Genomic DNA, 17,700 nt, shown 5'->3' with positions numbered 1-17,700 from the left:
CAGCAGGACAATGAGGTCCAACTCTACACACACAGACTCCAGCACAGAACCTACGACGTTACAGGATTGGCAAATGTTTTATTGGCCCCACTGGGAGTTTTGCCATTGATTTCAGTGAGTTTTCCCCTGGCTTTAAGTAATAACCATTGGTTTCTTAATTTAGGGACAAAGACTCTCTCTTTTCTTATATATGTGATTTCATGCTAGACTAATGATGAGAAAAAAGCAAAGACGTGAAACGACTATCACCAATCTCAGGACTCAATCCTATAAAGCCTTACTCAAGCCAGCAATCCCATCAGCTTCAAGGATAAGACACAGGCAGGGAAGGGCAGCCTTCATTTTCACAGCTGCCACTTCATAACTGAAGCCCACGTGCAAGGAGAAGTAACAGCCCCAACGCCAGCCTGTGCCAGTGGAAGCAAATTTCTTGGCGATGCATGGGTAACAACATTTTAATGTTTGCTTTATATCTCTTTGTTAAAGCCAATACAGTACTTTCTTACCATTTTTGCAGACAGGACAACACTGTTCTGGTTCATAGACTGGGTTGACACACTCGGGAACTGCGCAGTCTGCTACAACACAGTGAACTTCATTGCTGGGCTCGCAGCGACACCATTCGCATGGCGAGGGCTAGGAACAAATCTAAAATTAGCCCATTTCCTCCAGGCCATCGCTCACAAGTTTGCAACATTTCTATCTTGCCATAAGATAAACACAACAGCGTTTCATACCTCTGGACTGCATTCTTTCATCATGGGTAATACAAATTAACCCACAGGACAATATAGCAACATCTGAAATAGGCAACCAGAACATTAGAAAAACCAATGAGCATGATACTTGTTTTCCCAGACAGGGTGTGGGGTTTTTTAGCTTTCATGAGACTTTAGGTCCGTTGGTCAAAGACTGAGCTGAAACCACCAGGTTGTACCTCTGCTCTGCCCATCTATTGATCTGTTGTTACCCTACACATTTGACCGGGAGCAGAGCAGGATTTTTGGAAGATCATGAGTGGTGGTTCATCCCAGGAAGGTAGAACAGGGTGATCTCCCAGTCATATTTATATCTCGCATAGACCACCACTACCAGCAAACCCCAAGCTGTTGGGAAGGTGCTGCTGGGGTGGCCTGTCCATCCGCCAGCCTCTCTGTGTGCTTTCATTCTTGCTTTTCAGAATGGAGGAGAACAGCGATGTTCTTGGAGGGACAAACCCATTTTCTTCTGTGTTTGCCCAGCACCTGCATCAGGGGTCTGTAAGCACTCCCACAACAAAACCATTAGATCTGGCCCTGGCACCACTCCTGCCTATTTCAACAAGGTTTGTGAGCAACTGCTTCACACAGAATATGTAAATAATTAAGAGCCTGAATAATTCTGCTGAAGTCAGGGAGTTCTGGATTAAAACACCCAGCTAAATGGTTTCACTTCAGCTCCATGAATTCAAACAGGAATCTGTATCTACCTCCAAATAGTAGAGTGCTGTCACTGTCTTACCCTTTGAAAAGCTGTGGGAATGTGTTGAAAAATAGAAAGATCAGTGTTTTAAGGTTCCCAGTGTCCTTATGTGTGTGCAAGTGTGATGAAAGGATGACAACAGAGCTAAGAAAGGAAAATTTGAAAGGAAAATAACTTCCTTTTAGTACCTGTAGGTTCAATACATAACTCCCAATTCCTCAGCAACAGTAAATCCATCACTAACACTTAAATGAGTAAATGTGGCTATTGGAAAAAAAATTCTGTTTTCTTTTGCATCAGTGGGAATCTGCAGCAATGGAAATTCCTCCATATTTAAAAAACAAGTGAGATGCAAAGGAAAGGAGGATTCATCCCCATGTGTTCCAGACCCCAGTGATGTGTCACTCATTTCTACAAGACAGATACAACCTGTGAGCCCCGTTTCTGGCAGGTAAAAAGCTTTTGAGTTCACCTCTAAGAAGCTCCATATGTCTTGAGTCAAATAATTTATTCCCAGGAAATTCATTTCTACCTTAAAATGCACTAATTAAAGCTTCCCTTGCTTTGTCTCAGCGTCTGAAGTCTGTAATTCCCATCACCTCTCATTTGCTCACGGCTTTGGCAATTTAGATAAAATCAGCACTCCTTGAGCAAGGGAAGAAGTCTGTGGAGGTGGAATTCCTCTCTCTAATTATCTTTTCTCATTCAATCCTGCTTTGATTGCTGTCTGAAGCAGCAGTAATCTAAATTCATTTGACTGACATTTCTTATTCAAGGCTATTTAATAAGAAGAAACAATACAGGAGGAAATAGACAGAACTATTTGCTGGGGGATCAATAAGAAAATTGCTGCTTTGTTTTCACTCATTTTAATCGCTAATTATAAGGAGCACTAGAACTAGATCTTGTGATTTGTGGAGGCTTTCACTGACGCATCTTTCAGGACTTGTCCCCATCTACACTACTACAGTGGCTGCAATGCGAAGAAATACGTGACGCATTTCCAGGACTGCAGCCCAATCGACAGCTTAAAGATGACCAGCACAAGCAGAAGAAGCCCTTGAATGAATGACTCCACAACTGAGTAAATGAGACATGACACACACATCTTTTGCTTTTGTGTTGTTGGTGTAACCTGAAAATGACACTGTAATAAACCACAATGTTGCTTGTCACTGGAAGCAGCTTTTCAGGAAGGAAGAACCGTGCACAATTAAAGAAGGAAAGCACACCTCAGCAGTGCGAGGAACGAGCAGCCACCAAATTAAAAGGCTGTTTTGGCATGAACAAGACTTTTCTCAGCCACCTCCTCTTCTCCATCTTATCAAGTTCAACTATTTGATCCTTCCTCTAGGATCTTTCCTCATTCTATTTTGTTCACTTGCCAGTGCCCCTTACCATGGCTCTTACCCCAGTGCTCACCTCCATGGGTGACTCCAACCTTCCTGTCCACTTACGTTTGTAAACTTCTAGGTACTTCCTCCCATGGGATGTGCTTCGGAATCCAATTTGCAAACCCCTGCCCTGTCAGAAAGGACTTTGCCCCAAGCACATGATTGAGCATCTTTTTACTGTTGCCTGTGTGCTCTGCATCCCTGCTATTAATTTCCCTGGAGCTACCCTTTTTGTGGAATAACTATGGGACGTTGGCCAAAAATATCCTCTATTTATTTACACAGGCACTATGTAGACCAAATGGCAAAATAACAAACTGGGAACCAGTGAACAACAGGGAACCAGTGAAAGATGTCCCAGATTTTCTTGATTCTTCCATCATTTACCTCATTTGCTCTTACTTTTCTCCAGATCACAGCAATTACTTTTTTGTGGTCAGTGGTGTGCCCACCCATGTCCTGCTGCTTTGCTTGCTCTCTGCCCCAGTGCAGGTACCGCTCATGATTCGGAGCGTTTCACAGGATCCACTACACAGCTCTGTCAGTCTTTGCATGACCCAGAACCTGGATTTAAAGATCTATCCCCCATGGAAAAGGGGCGGTGTACACTGAAGTTTGAACACCAGCTAACACCAGTGCCTGAAAAGAAACGCTCATCCCAACTCAAAAACAAGGCTGAAAAACTACAGAGGGTTTCCGAAGTATGAAGGAGAGAGGACACAAATCAGAGGCTACGCCATTCCCACATGGATAATGCAAACGCTTTATTGGTGTCCCTTAAACTGATACTCTGGAAAAAGTTTTAAGATTAAAGGATCATAAAAGGCTTGGGCCAGAAGATGATTTATTCACTCCACCTGTCCAAGGCAGAATAATCTTAGAAGACTCTCTAGGGAAGGATTTGTTAGGAAGGATTTCAAGAGATGTTGGTGCAGAAACATCAAAACCAGAGGAGCAAACTGGGTCCTTCAGTAGAAGGTATCAGTACGGCATGTTGACTTGGGAAAACCGGTGCAAAGCACCTGAAATTCTTTTTAGCCAATATTCACTTACAACAGGGGTGAGGGCACCAGCCTCCAGAAGTAGTGAGGAAATAGGGTCTTTGCTATTGTTCTCAGTGCAGGGACCAAGTCGAGCCAAGTTGGTGGGAGGCAGACATGGCTAACATCTAACCACCATTCAAGGGCTTTTGAGAACAGATGAAGTGGGACCCAGAGCACAAAGCACCTTCTCAGTCTCAGCACTGACCTTGATTCACCTCTCCTTCAGCCAGTCGCTTCAAAGAGATCAAGGAAGCACAAGGATGTGGACCCTAAACACCCCTGTTTATAACCACACCTAAGATCATGGCCCAACTTCTATTTCTCTTCTGGACTATTGATCTCAAGGAGGACTGTGACCCCAGGTTTGGCTGGGAGGGCAGGTTCATCCCCTGCTTCTAACAGGGGATGGCCCCATCCCGCACAGCACGGCAGCAGAAAGGAGAAGCCAGCGCTCCTCCGGTTGCATGGCTGGAAAACCTTAGTCTCAGGTGCCATCAAATGGGAAACATCTGCAATCAGTTGAGTTTGTTAACAAAGAAAGAAGGAAGGAAAATTAAAACAGAGAACAGAGAATACACACGGCTAATAAAGATTTTATGTGCATGAGCACATAATGATAAACTTGATAGATGATATAAACAAACAAACCAAAAGGCAGCAAAGGAAACAGAATGAAAAACAAGATACACTCTGAGCAGGGGAAATCAGGAATCTAAGCAAGATGTGGATACTGTATCTCCTAATCTTCACTCTCACTCCCATACACACCAGCTCCCCACCATTTTCACCCACTTTTTTGGAAGTAAATGCCAGCACATGTAGGGATGATGATTGCCAACATCATCCAGCTACCCCTCACAGTGAGAAGGGGCTCCCTCTCTTACAGGGTTGGGCACCACGTGGGTCCCTCTTCAGTCAGCTACTAGGCTTCATAAAACCACAGAAATCTCATACCTCTCAGAGGTCTACACTTGAGGGCTTCAGCAGGTCCTCAAGTCATCCAGAAGGACTGGTGGGTAGACAGAGAGATCACATGATCAAACAATTCTTCAGGGAGGTACCCTAAAATACTAATTCTTCCCAAACTTAAGGGAGAGGTGGGGAAAAGAAAATGGGAAACTGGATTTAAAACTCAGTGTCTAAATGTGCTTTTTTATGTTCTTCTGCAGCTGAAGAGATCTGAATCAAGCAATTTTTTAAGACCAAGACAGCTGGTACAAACACACAAATAACAAACATACAAAACTTCAAGCCTTTAGGCAAGATCTTGCAAGAAAGCTTCTGCAAGACCTGATCTTCATACTGCATCTGAGACATGTCATTTAATCACAGCAATTCTCTTGTCCCCAATACTTAACTGAACCTCACCTGTATTTCACCCTCAGCTCACGCCTTGTCCACGACTACAGCACCCTGAGCCACATCTCTGTTGCCCCAAAGGTGTGAAAGACTTTTCTACAACATGTAGACTGCCCTGCAAGAACTTATTACTGAGAGTAAGTATTCTCTTTGAGGGAATGGGGGCAGCATATATATATATATATATAGATTAAACATTATACCGCAGCCCTCCTCTTCCCTGCCTCCAGTAAGGATTTCTCTGTCCACACGTCTGCTTGTCAGTCACTCTTAGCTGCTTCTACACAAACATCTCTAGAGAGGTGGAAAGGGAGTGATTTACCTAAGACAAACAACAGGCTTTGAAGGTGGCATCTGACTGACACTTTTTCTTTTCCTGTTTGTTCTGTCAAGCAGAAGTTTTCGCTCTGCTGTCACATTCACCAGGCTAACTCTGGTTTCCAAGCACTCTCATTTCAGTCCTATATGTAGCCTGTCACCCAGCTCAGAAGAGGTCTCAGACCAAGTTTTAAGGCTGCAGTCTCCTGTGATCAGCTGTGGTTAATCCAGCTGGCTTCACTCAGACTTGGGGCTTGTGGCTTATAACCCTGTGGGAGCTGGGAAAGCAGTGTCCATTTTCCAAGTAGCCTTCTGAGAGCAGTCTTATTTAGCACCTAAGTACTTCTAGAGCCAATGGACTGTAGATCATTAAAACAGACAATCCACAGACCTGTCACTCCTTGAGACTTCCCACACTATGGATTTAGGTTTCGGCTTCTGATTTCCTCCGGGCATGTTTGGCACAGCCACTTCCTGAGACTTTGGACCTCCCCTCAACTTTTCAAGAAAAGACTCTTGAATTGTGTGGTACTTTCTTTGTACCTGAGTTCTCAGCCTCACAGAAGAAGGTTTCTATCTTTGCTGGAGCTAGTGTACAGGTTGTTCAAAGCACCTGCAGATTCTTGCAATTGCCCTGGAGTCATCTGTTCCGAGATCCAGTTATCAGGATTTATTGGGCTGCTCTCTTCCTCCTCCTTACTACACTCTCCAGTGCAAAGCTTCAAGAGGGTATTTGTACAAGAACGTCCCATAATCCCATACTCGAAGACTTCATCTCATTGGCGAAGTCCCATGAAGTGGTCACACACAAGGACCACGTCCTCGTGCTGTCTGACTGTTGCACAACAGCCTCTCATCAATTATACACAGCTACTAGCCAACAACTACAGAGCAATACAAACTTTACAACTACTCTGTCACAAATACTTGACATTTCTTTTGAGGAAGGAAATAGAAAGGCTTCATGTAAGTGTTTACAACCATCTAATCATGTTACAATAGACACATACTGATCATCATGCAGGGGCTGTTCACATTAGCAGAAGACAATCTAAGTATTTCCACTTAATTAAACAGCCTTGCTATTGGGGCCCATGATGCTTTTCACAGTCAAATAGGTATATTTACAAAATGGGCAGAGTGACTGGAGAAATCAGCTTGGTTGACTGGAATCTGAAGTGGTGTATAACTGAGAAATTAAGCCAATGGGCTTTCTTTATAAGCCCCACAGAAACCCAAGGATCCATCACGGAAGAGCAAACGCAGAGCAGATGCCACTGCAAACCTGAACCAGGCATGTGAGCTCCCATCTCCTTCAAACACCACAAAAGAAACGGTGCAGAAGTATATGTCTTTTCTAGATTATATTGCAAAGGGAAAAAATGCTTTTCACAGTAGTTCTACTGCGTACAGAGTTGCAATGCTTTCTCCTCGAGAACTCATTAGAAAAAGAAGTGCAAAACCCCTTAAAAAGAAGGAGATGCCATCATCTCCATTCCTACTGATGTCAAGGCTGTTTTGAATGCAATGGACTGAACCTGGTACCTCTGCACACATTTGTCAGTACCTTGCCTTAGATTTGGATCCATTAGCTGTATCCACATGCACCTCCTGTCTACATGTCCCTGGGAATGGGATTGGATGTGTCTCATCTCCTGCCAGTGCTGGACTCCAAGGGAAGGAAAACTGAAAACCACGGCTTCTGCCAATCTCTCCATCTTCTAGTTTTCAGGAGACTGTGCCAGTGCTGATCTGGATAATCACATTCAGCCTCCTGCCTCAGACCGGCTCGACTGATGGCATCCTGGCTCTATGCAGATAAAACAGCAGGAAAAGCAGAGCCATGTAAAGTGAAGTCTGTCAAATTGGGCACTTACACCTTAAGAGTAACCGTAACTTTTAATGACACTAAGGACAATGGCAATTCTGATGGAAATGATTTTTGTAGCTACAGTTTCAGGTGGTGAATTTATTGGCAGGAAGCAAGAAAGGGAAGAAAGTTAAAAAGGACCTGATGAATAAAATCCGAGGCAAAAACGGTTCCTGCATTACAGCTGAGGTGGGAAGTCATAAAACCAGGGGAGATGAATAAAAAAGAAACTGGGATAGCATTCATCAGCAATACTCCTGGAGTCGAAATTAGAATCATTTTCATTGTTATTGAAATTGCCTGTGATCTCAGGCAGATTAGCAGGAGATTGCAGGGAAGCTCAGAGAAAGCTTTCAACTGATAAATTTTGCAGGTGCCAAACTGTGGAGAACGGGCTAGCTAGTGAGTCCCACTGGAAGGACTGAAATCAGTCCAGTTCAAATGATGTTAAAAGTTTGGTAAATGGCTCTTTTTGTGTGGTTGTGCTAACACCAGCGCTTGCACAGGGCAAAATTTCCACTTATTTTTGTCACTTACTTAAAAAAGAAATCATCCATCCAGCTAGTGGAGACTCAGTATCAATTATGCTATGGAAATCGTAATGATTTGGATTTTCCATAGGTGGAAAGTTGCTCAAATAAACAATCCGGTGAGTGATTATTAGACAAGTACAATCACTGGAAACACCATCAGGTTGCAAATGATTTTGCAACAGGAAAAAAAGGACTAAATCATTAGACAATTTATTTGCAGTGAAAAACTGGAGCTGTATCCTATTTATATGGAGCACTAGCAATACAAATGAACTGTGCTATCCAAAACCTGAGAAATGTTTGCACCATACTGCAGATGGGCCAAAGCAAGGAGCTGGCTTCCAAGAAGCAGCAGCAGTGGGTGCTGATATCCTGCCTTTCAAAGGGAGTCCCCAACACGCACACAAGCATTCCTAATGTAAAACTGAAACCAAATGACAAATTTCTCACTCAAAGGAAGGGACAGAAGAGACACCAATATGTTACTGAAAACATTTTCTGTAAATGGTGACTCTATCCTATACTCAAGGCAGCCCCATCACAAGGAGGCTGACGATGACTTGCCTATTTCCTTAGCCTACAGATGCTGCAGCTCTCCAACCAAAGCTCAGTTTTAGTTACCCCTAACTGCTGCTTGTCTATTCACAGCTACAAGAGTCTCTTCAGCGACCAGGCTCGGATTCTGGAGATAGAAAGACATAAAGATGCTGTAATCCCCCCTGGCCATGGATACCTCCGCTCCCCTCAGCCCCAGACCATGCTTGTCTGTACCTGGAAACAACATTATCCTTGCCATGCTTTTGTAAAAATTCCTGGGGAGCTACTACAGATCAGTGAGCCAGATGAGGGAGAGAAGCACAGGAGATGTGCCTCACCATGAGAATCCTGGGCACACATCTGATGACTCAGGATTGTGATGGCATTAGGAGCTCTGTACTCATATATTTGCTATGTGCCACGCAACTTGATGGGTTTCAAAGACTCCTGGAACCACGACTGGGTCTGGAGAGTGACTCAGAGCCCAGCCCTGGCCCTTTTTCCAGGGGAGCTACGTATCTGCAGTCTCATGGTTGTTTTTCTCCGCCAAGAGTAGCAGTGGAGCTTTCCATACCAACATGACTCTGCACTTTTTTTGGTAAGAACACTCATTGTTTTGATATATGTCTCATTTTATTCCTTACAATAGTTGCACCTCACCTACCCTGGGGCTGAGGGGACTGGAGGACTCTTATTACTTTGTTGATAATTTTTATTACTCTATTACAATCATTTTTTTAGTCCAGACACGGGTGCACATGAACAGGACTCCTTTTGAAAGGTTACAGATATGACAGATGGGACTCCATTATCTACACTTTTTTGATAGCCCAGCCTAACTTTTCACTTCCTGGCAGCTGGTAAGGTGGATTAGGCTTCCTGGGAGCTCCCTCAGGGAAATCCTTATCTCACATCAGCATCAGGCAAACTCCACAGAGGAGAATCTAACTGGCACCAAACTTTACAGCAGTGTAACATTGCAATGGGCCACCCCTGATCCATGGAGCTGCAGCAGTTCATAGCAGCAGAGAACCTGCCCCACAGAATAAAGCAGCTCCTCACCAGCTCGTACTACGGAGAAGGTATTTTCCAAATTCTCCCGTCTGTCCCTTGTGTCCAGTTGCCATTGCTTAAACTATCAGGAGAAAATCTCTGGGAGGTTTCTGTCCCTCAGGGGATGTTATCATATCTGGTTATGAGCACAAGCTGGGAAGGATGTGAAATGAAAACAGGTTTGAATAGGTTATCTGTGATGAGAGGATATACCGGGGTCTGCTAATGCAGGGAGCACACTGGGTTAACCCTCAGTCAGAGAGGTTTTCCTGCCCAGGATGACCACAGATAACAGACTGAGAGATTCCCTGCTTTGAGGAGCTGCTTCAAAACCTCCTGCTCCTCTAAGCATACTGATTTTCTTGTAATTCCCAAAGAACTACCTCTGAACTGTACCACAGAACAAAGAGTAAGAAAGCCTATAACGCTACGTGCATATTTATTTTGCCACTAGACCGAGCGTTGTCACTACATGACTTATCTAATTATAGTCTCAAAAACAATAACTAGGATAATTAGCTAATTGAGCATTATTTTTAATGTACACAATCCTGGGTAAAGTACATTCCAGTATCAATACACACACACATCTGCACTTCCCCTCACTCTGGTAGGAAACAGTTATTTAAAAAACTTCTTGCCAATGACCATTTCAATGGATGACATCCTTTGTCACAAGCTGATAACCTGAGGACCTCGTGGTCACCATCCCCACAGAAACATCCTGGGTGACAGAGAGGGACATACCCTGGTTGAGCCAAGGGATGAGCACTTCTCTCCTTGGTCCCCCTAAGCAAGATAAAGCCTCAGACTTGGTTTTACCACTCTCGGAAGGAGCTGGTAACAGTTGCCTGTACTACACATGCCACTTTCTTAACAGCACAGCGCCAGCAGCAATGGGAGAGAGAGTGCCAGAACCTCTTCTCCGGCTGTGCAGAGAGATCTCCTCTCTTTCAGCAGCTCTCTGGACAGCCCCCAAATCTGGCAGCAAGGAGAGCTGATGGGCTATTTCCTGGAGCAAAGATCTGAAAGCCCAGCCCCAGCTTTGGCCATACAAATGTTGGGCATATGTTCATTCCTGTGTCATATTTACTGGAAAAATACCAATGCCTTGGGTTTGCACGTACAGGCCAAGTTCTGCACTGCACCTAAAAAAACCACACGGGCTTGTGCTTAATTCCTGGGGATTTTGCATCATGCTGATGCTGGAGTTTTGGGTCTCATCTGTTTCAATGGGGAGCTTTGAGAGAGTACATGCAGCTGGTGTCACTGAGCTCCAAGCTTTTGGGGCCTCCATGTGTTACTGTGATCTGGGGAAAACAAAAGCATGGATCTTTTGTAGCCAGATTGTGAACACAGCCCGTCTCCTTTCACCTATTGTAATAATACACTTGTGCATAATGTAATATATATGCTACAGAATCAGTAGCTAAGTATGTAACATAATTTAAAAAATAGGTACCACTATAGATCAATATATGACAGGCCTATCTATTTTAGTATGTTTGCTTGGTACAAATTATGACAGAAATACAGTAAGTCAGTAATTTCAGATTCCTTTGCATAGACATTGTCACTGTAATTTTGCCAGGAGGGAGATAATAAATCATACTTTTCCATCTGACTGATGTTCTGTTTCCCCTGTCTGATTTCAATGGCTGTATGCTATCTTCAGAGCTGGCATTGTTCATGGCTCCTTTTATTAAAGCACAGGCACGTTATTGAAATTTCTTTTGTATTATGATTTTCTAGCCGTACGTGAAATTGCAGAACACACAAGAAGAAGGAAAAAAAAAAAGAAAAGCCTTGTTTGTTTGAGTCATAGTAGAAAAAAAACCGGCTGCACAAATCTTGGAGAGAAAACTGCCGATATTAAAATCAAGGCCCCATGCTGGCTTGGCTTACTAATCAGTTTCTTGTAATTTAAGAGTGAAGATCTAAAACCTGCTAGTGATTTGGATGGCTGGTTAGAGCACTTAAAAATGCTAGTTCTTGCCATGATTAGCCTGCCATGATTTGAGCACCTTCCAAGATTCACCAGCAAATTGAACACTCGTATTATAGAGGAGAAAACTCAGTAAAGAACCTTCCTTTTCTCCCCACTTTGTTTTTCTAGTTTTTCCCCCCTCACCTTCCCTTTCAACGCAGGGTTGGGTTGAATAACTCTTGTTTTTCACCTAACATCACCATCCCCTCAGTAATGCTCTGGGAATGGCCCAGGTGTTTCATTCATAATTGATAAGGCTGCACTCCCAGGCTGGGTAACTGGTGGTCCACCACCTAATTTCTATTTCTGGCTCAGTTCTGGGGGTGGGGAATCACGTTTTGGTCTCATTGCCTCCTTTTCTCCAGTGGCAGAATGGACACACTGCATTTCAAGGACAGAGAGATGCTGGGACAGCAGGTGAATACGCTCTCGCATCTGCTAAGCCCTTTTAATGAGAGGCCTTATTTTGTCAAGTTATACTGAGATAATTGCATTAATAAAACATTTTTTAAAGAGTATTCACAAAAAAAGAAGGAGTTGCCACCAGTCCAAAGTAAAGGTTTCCATAATGAGCTGAGAATTAGTATATGATAATGCTGTGCTTACACAGTCCCTCATTTATTCTGGATTCTGACTACACCCCAAAGATCGCTGTCAGAGCTGTGTTCCCTACTGTGCAAAGTGCTGCTCAGGAAGACGTAAAAGCAGCAAGATACAGAAGCCCTGGCTGAAGGATTACAGATGATTTGTGGGCAAAACAAAGAAATGAACTTAAGATATAGTGGCAGGAAATACAGGAAAGAAAAATAAAGTAGAACTCCAGCATGAAATCCCTGCTCTTTTTTCAAGCCAGTGGAGTTTGTACCTTAGAGAGATGCTAGAATTTGCCCCTTCTTGTTTTGTTTTCTTTTTTTTTTCACAGTGCAGAGGGCTGCCCAGGGGCAAGGGCTGTTCTCCCCTCCACACTTGTGCTTGATGCAAGGGACAAAAACTTGGGCATCATCTAGGGATCTTTTTGAGTGAGGATGGGTTTGGAAGCAGTGAAGGTGGAAAGGGAGAGGATAAGGAGGAGGAGAAGCCATTGGGAAGGGCAGGCAGATGAAAGGCAGCAGCAGAGGTTAAGTACTGGCAGAGCCAACGGCTGGAAGAAATTGCAGCTCTGTGCTTGACAGAAAGCAGGGTGGCCACTGAAGAGCACCCAACAAATGCCCTTGAATTTCAGAGCTTTTTCCAAGCTCAAGTTCACAACTGCAAGTTAAGTTACTCTTCTGACATGAGTATTACCTGGAAGGCCAAGCTGTGATGCCAAAACCTCTTGTGTTCCCACCCAAAGGATAACTCACCCAATGTCCTGCCAGGCAAATGGAGATATTTTAATGTCTGTGGCTAGAAAATTTCTGCCATTGACTTTAAGAATGATGGCACCACGCTACCAAAAACCATGTCACTGGGACTCACCTCTCCTGCAGGGACAGGGAGCAGTTCCTGCCTGTAGGGTCTAAAACAAAGAGTATGTTTCAAGATGTCAGCTTGACAATCTCTTGTGAACCAACCTTTCATTCCCCAGCAACGGTTATTTTGCTACAAATTCATACAGGTCCATGGCAAGGAGGTTATTCTGGATATGCCTATACTGGGTGATGAGAGACCTAGGAAGTTCAGAAGTGGTTATGGACTTTTCAAACTGACAACCTAATTCTTTCCAAACGGCTCCTAACTGTGGCTAGAAATGTACCTTCAGCCACGCCGTAAACTGCATTTCTCAAGTCTGGCTGGGCCTGTGCTTTGCTGTCAGTAAGTTATGCAGGAGAGGAAGAACTAATCAGCACTTAGGAAAACTGTTGTCTCACTGACATTTGCACGACTTCTCCATGAGCTGCCAACGAACATCCATCTTGCTGGCAGTACACTGTCTCCTTAAGTTTACATAAGCTGCTGTCTGGGAACATTCATTTAAAACACAACCATGTGTACTCACAATAACCGAGACTGCTCTCTGAGTTGTTATTTGCTTGTTTTCTCTCCCTGGGAAGAAAGATTAGGGTTAAAAACCTCCCTGAAAGATCTCAGCTAGTACAGGTGAGCTTGGAGCACTTGGGTCTCGGACCTTAACCTTCAAGACTGAAATCAAAACACGGCTGATGTGTGGGAGAAAACGCAAACTGCTAAGTGACCCCGAGAGTCCCCGCCACATCTCTCTGGAGAAAACAGAGAGACTGTCTGAGACTTGTAGCATCCTTCACACCTTCCCTGCAGCCACCACAGCTGCCTGACACCCCACGTTTCCCTCTGAGAGGGACCCAGAGGAGACCCGAGAGATCAGATGTGAGGCTGACAAGGAGAGAAGTGGAAAATGAGGTTGGGAAAGAGACAGAGAGATCCCAGTAAGAGCCACCAGACCTCCCCTTTCTCCTGTGTACTGCTCCATAGGAGTCAAAATCCTGAACACAGGGCAGCAATCTACGTGTTAAACGTGTTTGAGTCAGATCTTGATTCACATTAGGGAGATGGTGCTGACCTTTTCTGCGAGGGTTTCCAGGTGGAAATGCAGCCGAAGTTGGGGCTGAGTCCCAGGCAAACCAAGGGAATGAGACAAGCTCTGCACAGGCAGCGAGGAGCTCAAAACCCACAGAGATCTCCCAGGACCCACAACAGAGCTGTGAAGATGCTACATGGGGTTACTAAACCATCTGTCAGGGACACGAGGTTTCACAAAAGGATAGAAGAGAAACTACTAATGGGTTTAGCTTTACAATTGAACTTCAGTTCAGCATTTAATTTATACATGTTAATGATTTAGGGGCACAAGCATAAACATTTGGACAGCTGTCTAAGCTAGATGGCTTATTGTCATGTTGATATTTTGTGCTTATGATTGTTATGAGTCAAAAAAATCAGAGCTACAAGTTCAGTGCACTAGAAGAAAGCTAAACAAGACAGGAAAATTCTCCCAAATAGAATCTCTCACAGATTTTGATACGCTAGAGAAAAAAAATTCCTAGAGAAAAAAAAAAAATCCTGATTTGTGAAAGATCAGGCAGTTGAAATTCCTACAAGGTAAGTCAGTCCTGGTAATACCACTAGACCAAGGATGAATGTTTGTGTGCACAAACACACAGACACACCCTTGCAAAAGCTTTCTAAATGAAGGCTAATTTCAGCCGTAACCAAGCAGTGATGAGCACTTCTATGGATGATGATTTGGAACCTATGTAAAAGTAAATCAAGCGGATAAAAGGGTTACAAGCTGACATAAATCACTGCCCCGTTTCCATCAAAAGCAGTCTGGTTTTGAGTCAGAACGATGGAGAAAGCCTCTCCTCTTTGGCAAAGACAGACTTCAACGTGTGTGAAATGGACTGGAGAAAGTTTGCAAACCTTGTAAATTCAACAGGATGAAGGAAGAGCTGAGCTCAGAGCCCGTAAAACCTATGAACTGCTCAGAATTTCTTCTGTGGAGATAGCAGATAAAATCTTTGTTCTGTTGAAGTAAACAGCTTCATAGCAGCAGTTTCCTGAATCTTGAGGTTCTGTCTTTCCTACAGTGTTTATAAACTCATAGTTCACAGGTGCTCGTTTTTTTCCCCCCAAAACACCCCTGGAAGTGCACACTAATCTTCCACTGCCTGAATCTCTTCCACTACTTAGAGGAAAAAAAAGAGTTTCCCTATTTATTCTAGGTAAACACATAGATTTCCAAAAAAATAAAGTTCTGCCCTACTCCACAAGGTACTGAGCTCTCAGCAAAACAGAGGTCCGGGTCAAAAGCTCAACCGTCAACTACATTAAGCCTGAAGGATCTCACGTTACTCCTGGACTGAAGGTCACCGTGTATGAGAGTGATGTGCCACCATCTGCTTTGTGTTTCTCAGAGGATACTGGAACTTCGCTTTCCACACAACACCGCCCAGTTTTTGAACACAGCAAACAAGGATCCAGATTGCTCTAACTCCCTCTAATAGCTTTTTCCCCTTAAATTCTGCTTCTCTGTCCTTTAATCTGTTATCTTTCAGGAAAAGTGATTAGTACTTTTGTACTTCATTCACACGCAAAAGACTCTTTAATGAGAAGATCCATCTCATTATTCTCCCACTGAAACCTCTCCAAAAAGAGTCCTTATAACTCTCAAATAAGAACCTGACCATGTGTCAGAATTACACCTAGGTGGGACATGTCATCACCTGACAAGACAGTAGCCAAAATGGGACCACTGAAGCATGATTGTGGGATGAAGTTGGGCTTGGCCTTCCAAGGGCAAGAAGAAACTGTTATTTAAGCAGTTCACAAGATAAGTGTCTTCACATTCCTCAGCAAAGCAAAGCAGAGAGCAGGTTGATCAGGATGGCCCTCAAGGAGATATTCCTCGTATATTTGTTTTGCCTTGTTTCTATGACATTAAACTGTCTTGCCCTGTCTTACAATCACTGTTCTAAGTGATTGCAGTTACAGAGGGACAGAAAGAGATGAACATAAACCACACATGATAGAAGAAAGGAAGTAAATACTGCCTTCACTGAAAATCACCATATCTGGGAAAAAAGAAATTGTGATCTATGTTACTGAGAACTTGGGAAGTACAGAGACCTGTACGGAGTGTTTTCATTGTCAGAAAGGAAAATAAACTGCCAAGTGTATAAGGAGATCAGGCATACAGCCACAAAGAGTTAGAGGCTGTTGTTAATTATGGGGGTATGAATCTTAAAGCCACACGACCTGGGAGAACAAACTCGTGTATGCCTATTGCCTTTGCAGACCCCTTTCTTCATTGTGAAATGCTATTTTCCTGAGCAGAACTGAAAACACGCAAACAAACTCCTTCAAACGAGAGATGTGGGTTGCGTAGAGAGTAATGGTTTTTGAAAATCTGGTCTTATTTTTAAGATACATTCCAGAAGGATTTCTTTACAATATTCCTAATAGGACCTCAACTGTTACAATTAAACCCCTTCTCATTATTTGAGATGGTCATCTGCCTAGGAATCCATCTTCTCCCATCCTAGACAGCCTTATCAGTTGAAATGAAAATATTAAACATAGCTTGCAATCTACTTACTTTCACTCTCATGCAGGTATGAGTAACATCTTTCAGTAACATGCCATCAATTTTTGTTATCCAAACTGGAAAAGGGTTTCTTAAAAAGCACTCAGCATTGCTTTACTACCATCATTACAGATACCATTGGTAGTCCAACCTGGTTCATGCTGAGCAGAGAAGGAAGTTGTCCAGAGTCAGAGATTCAGAGGGCTGACTTTTCAACTGGAGCTTCTGACTGACTGTTGGCCCTCAGTGAACATACATATGGGGGAAGGTGGCAGCTTTTACATTAGCCAGACCTGCACCCCAGCTGAAGAGGACTCCAGCTTTAGCATCAATTAATAGCAGTAAGCAAATATTGAGTGCCTTTGAGAAACCCCAACAGAAACACAATTCCTATAGCATACTAATGTTAAATACTGAAGGAAGGGTTTCATACCTTAAATTCCTCCAAGATTTTGTAATTTTTCCCATGATATTCACAAAAGTTTTTCACTTCTTTGCATTCTGGACAGCATCCATTGTGTTCCACTTTTGTACACTTTGGGTGGATTTTAGGGCATTCTGGTTGATCGCAAACAGGTCCATCCTCAGTACAGACACAGGGACAGTTGGAATGTCCCGGGAAAAAACGTTCTCCCAGTTTGTACACAAAGCCACTGTCATCCACACAGCCCTTCCCTCGGTAGTCATCAAAGATCAGATTGTCATTACTGGAGGTCTGGTCCCCTTCATCAGCAGGGTAGTCTTCATGATTGATGGCAGCTGGAGTGACCAAAGCAGGGATTACAAACAGAAGTATCCAGGCTTCATGGATATGAAGAGCCATCCCCCTCCTCGGCTTTTCCATGGGATCTCAATGCCAGATAGAAACAGCTGCTTCCATAGGGAGACCAGTGTTGTGGTCTGAAAACAAATATTTTTAAGTGAGAAGAAACTCCAAATTCTAAGGAATATTGACTTACAAAGGCCATAGTTTCAACCAACACCCAAGAATAAATCAGTGCTTTCGAACTGCACAGATAACTAGCACAGTTTCATTTCAATTAAGGCTCTCCTCAATTACTGTTAAAGAGAATAAAGCACATGAAATACATAAATTAGACACAC

The 17,700-nt window shown here is 43.4% G+C and overlaps 1 protein-coding gene across 1 annotated transcript in view; it reads right to left on the bottom strand.

Annotated features, from left to right (window-relative positions):
- Positions 1-17,440, bottom strand: part of VWC2L (von Willebrand factor C domain containing 2 like) — a 47,363-nt gene extending 29,923 nt beyond the window's left edge. The window contains exons 1-2 of the mRNA XM_010174410.1: positions 17,030-17,440; positions 507-636 (exon numbers count right to left, since the gene is read on the bottom strand). Of these exons, the coding sequence (XP_010172712.1) occupies positions 507-636; positions 17,030-17,440 (541 nt within the window). The remainder of the gene's footprint in view (positions 1-506; positions 637-17,029) is intronic.
- Between the last annotated feature and the right edge of the window lie 260 nt (positions 17,441-17,700).

This window comes from Antrostomus carolinensis, unplaced genomic scaffold, assembly GCF_000700745.2.
Source record: "Antrostomus carolinensis isolate BGI_N321 unplaced genomic scaffold, ASM70074v2 scaffold20230, whole genome shotgun sequence".
Lineage (NCBI taxonomy): Eukaryota > Metazoa > Chordata > Aves > Caprimulgiformes > Caprimulgidae > Antrostomus > Antrostomus carolinensis.
This window is presented reverse-complemented; position numbering and strand designations above follow the sequence as displayed.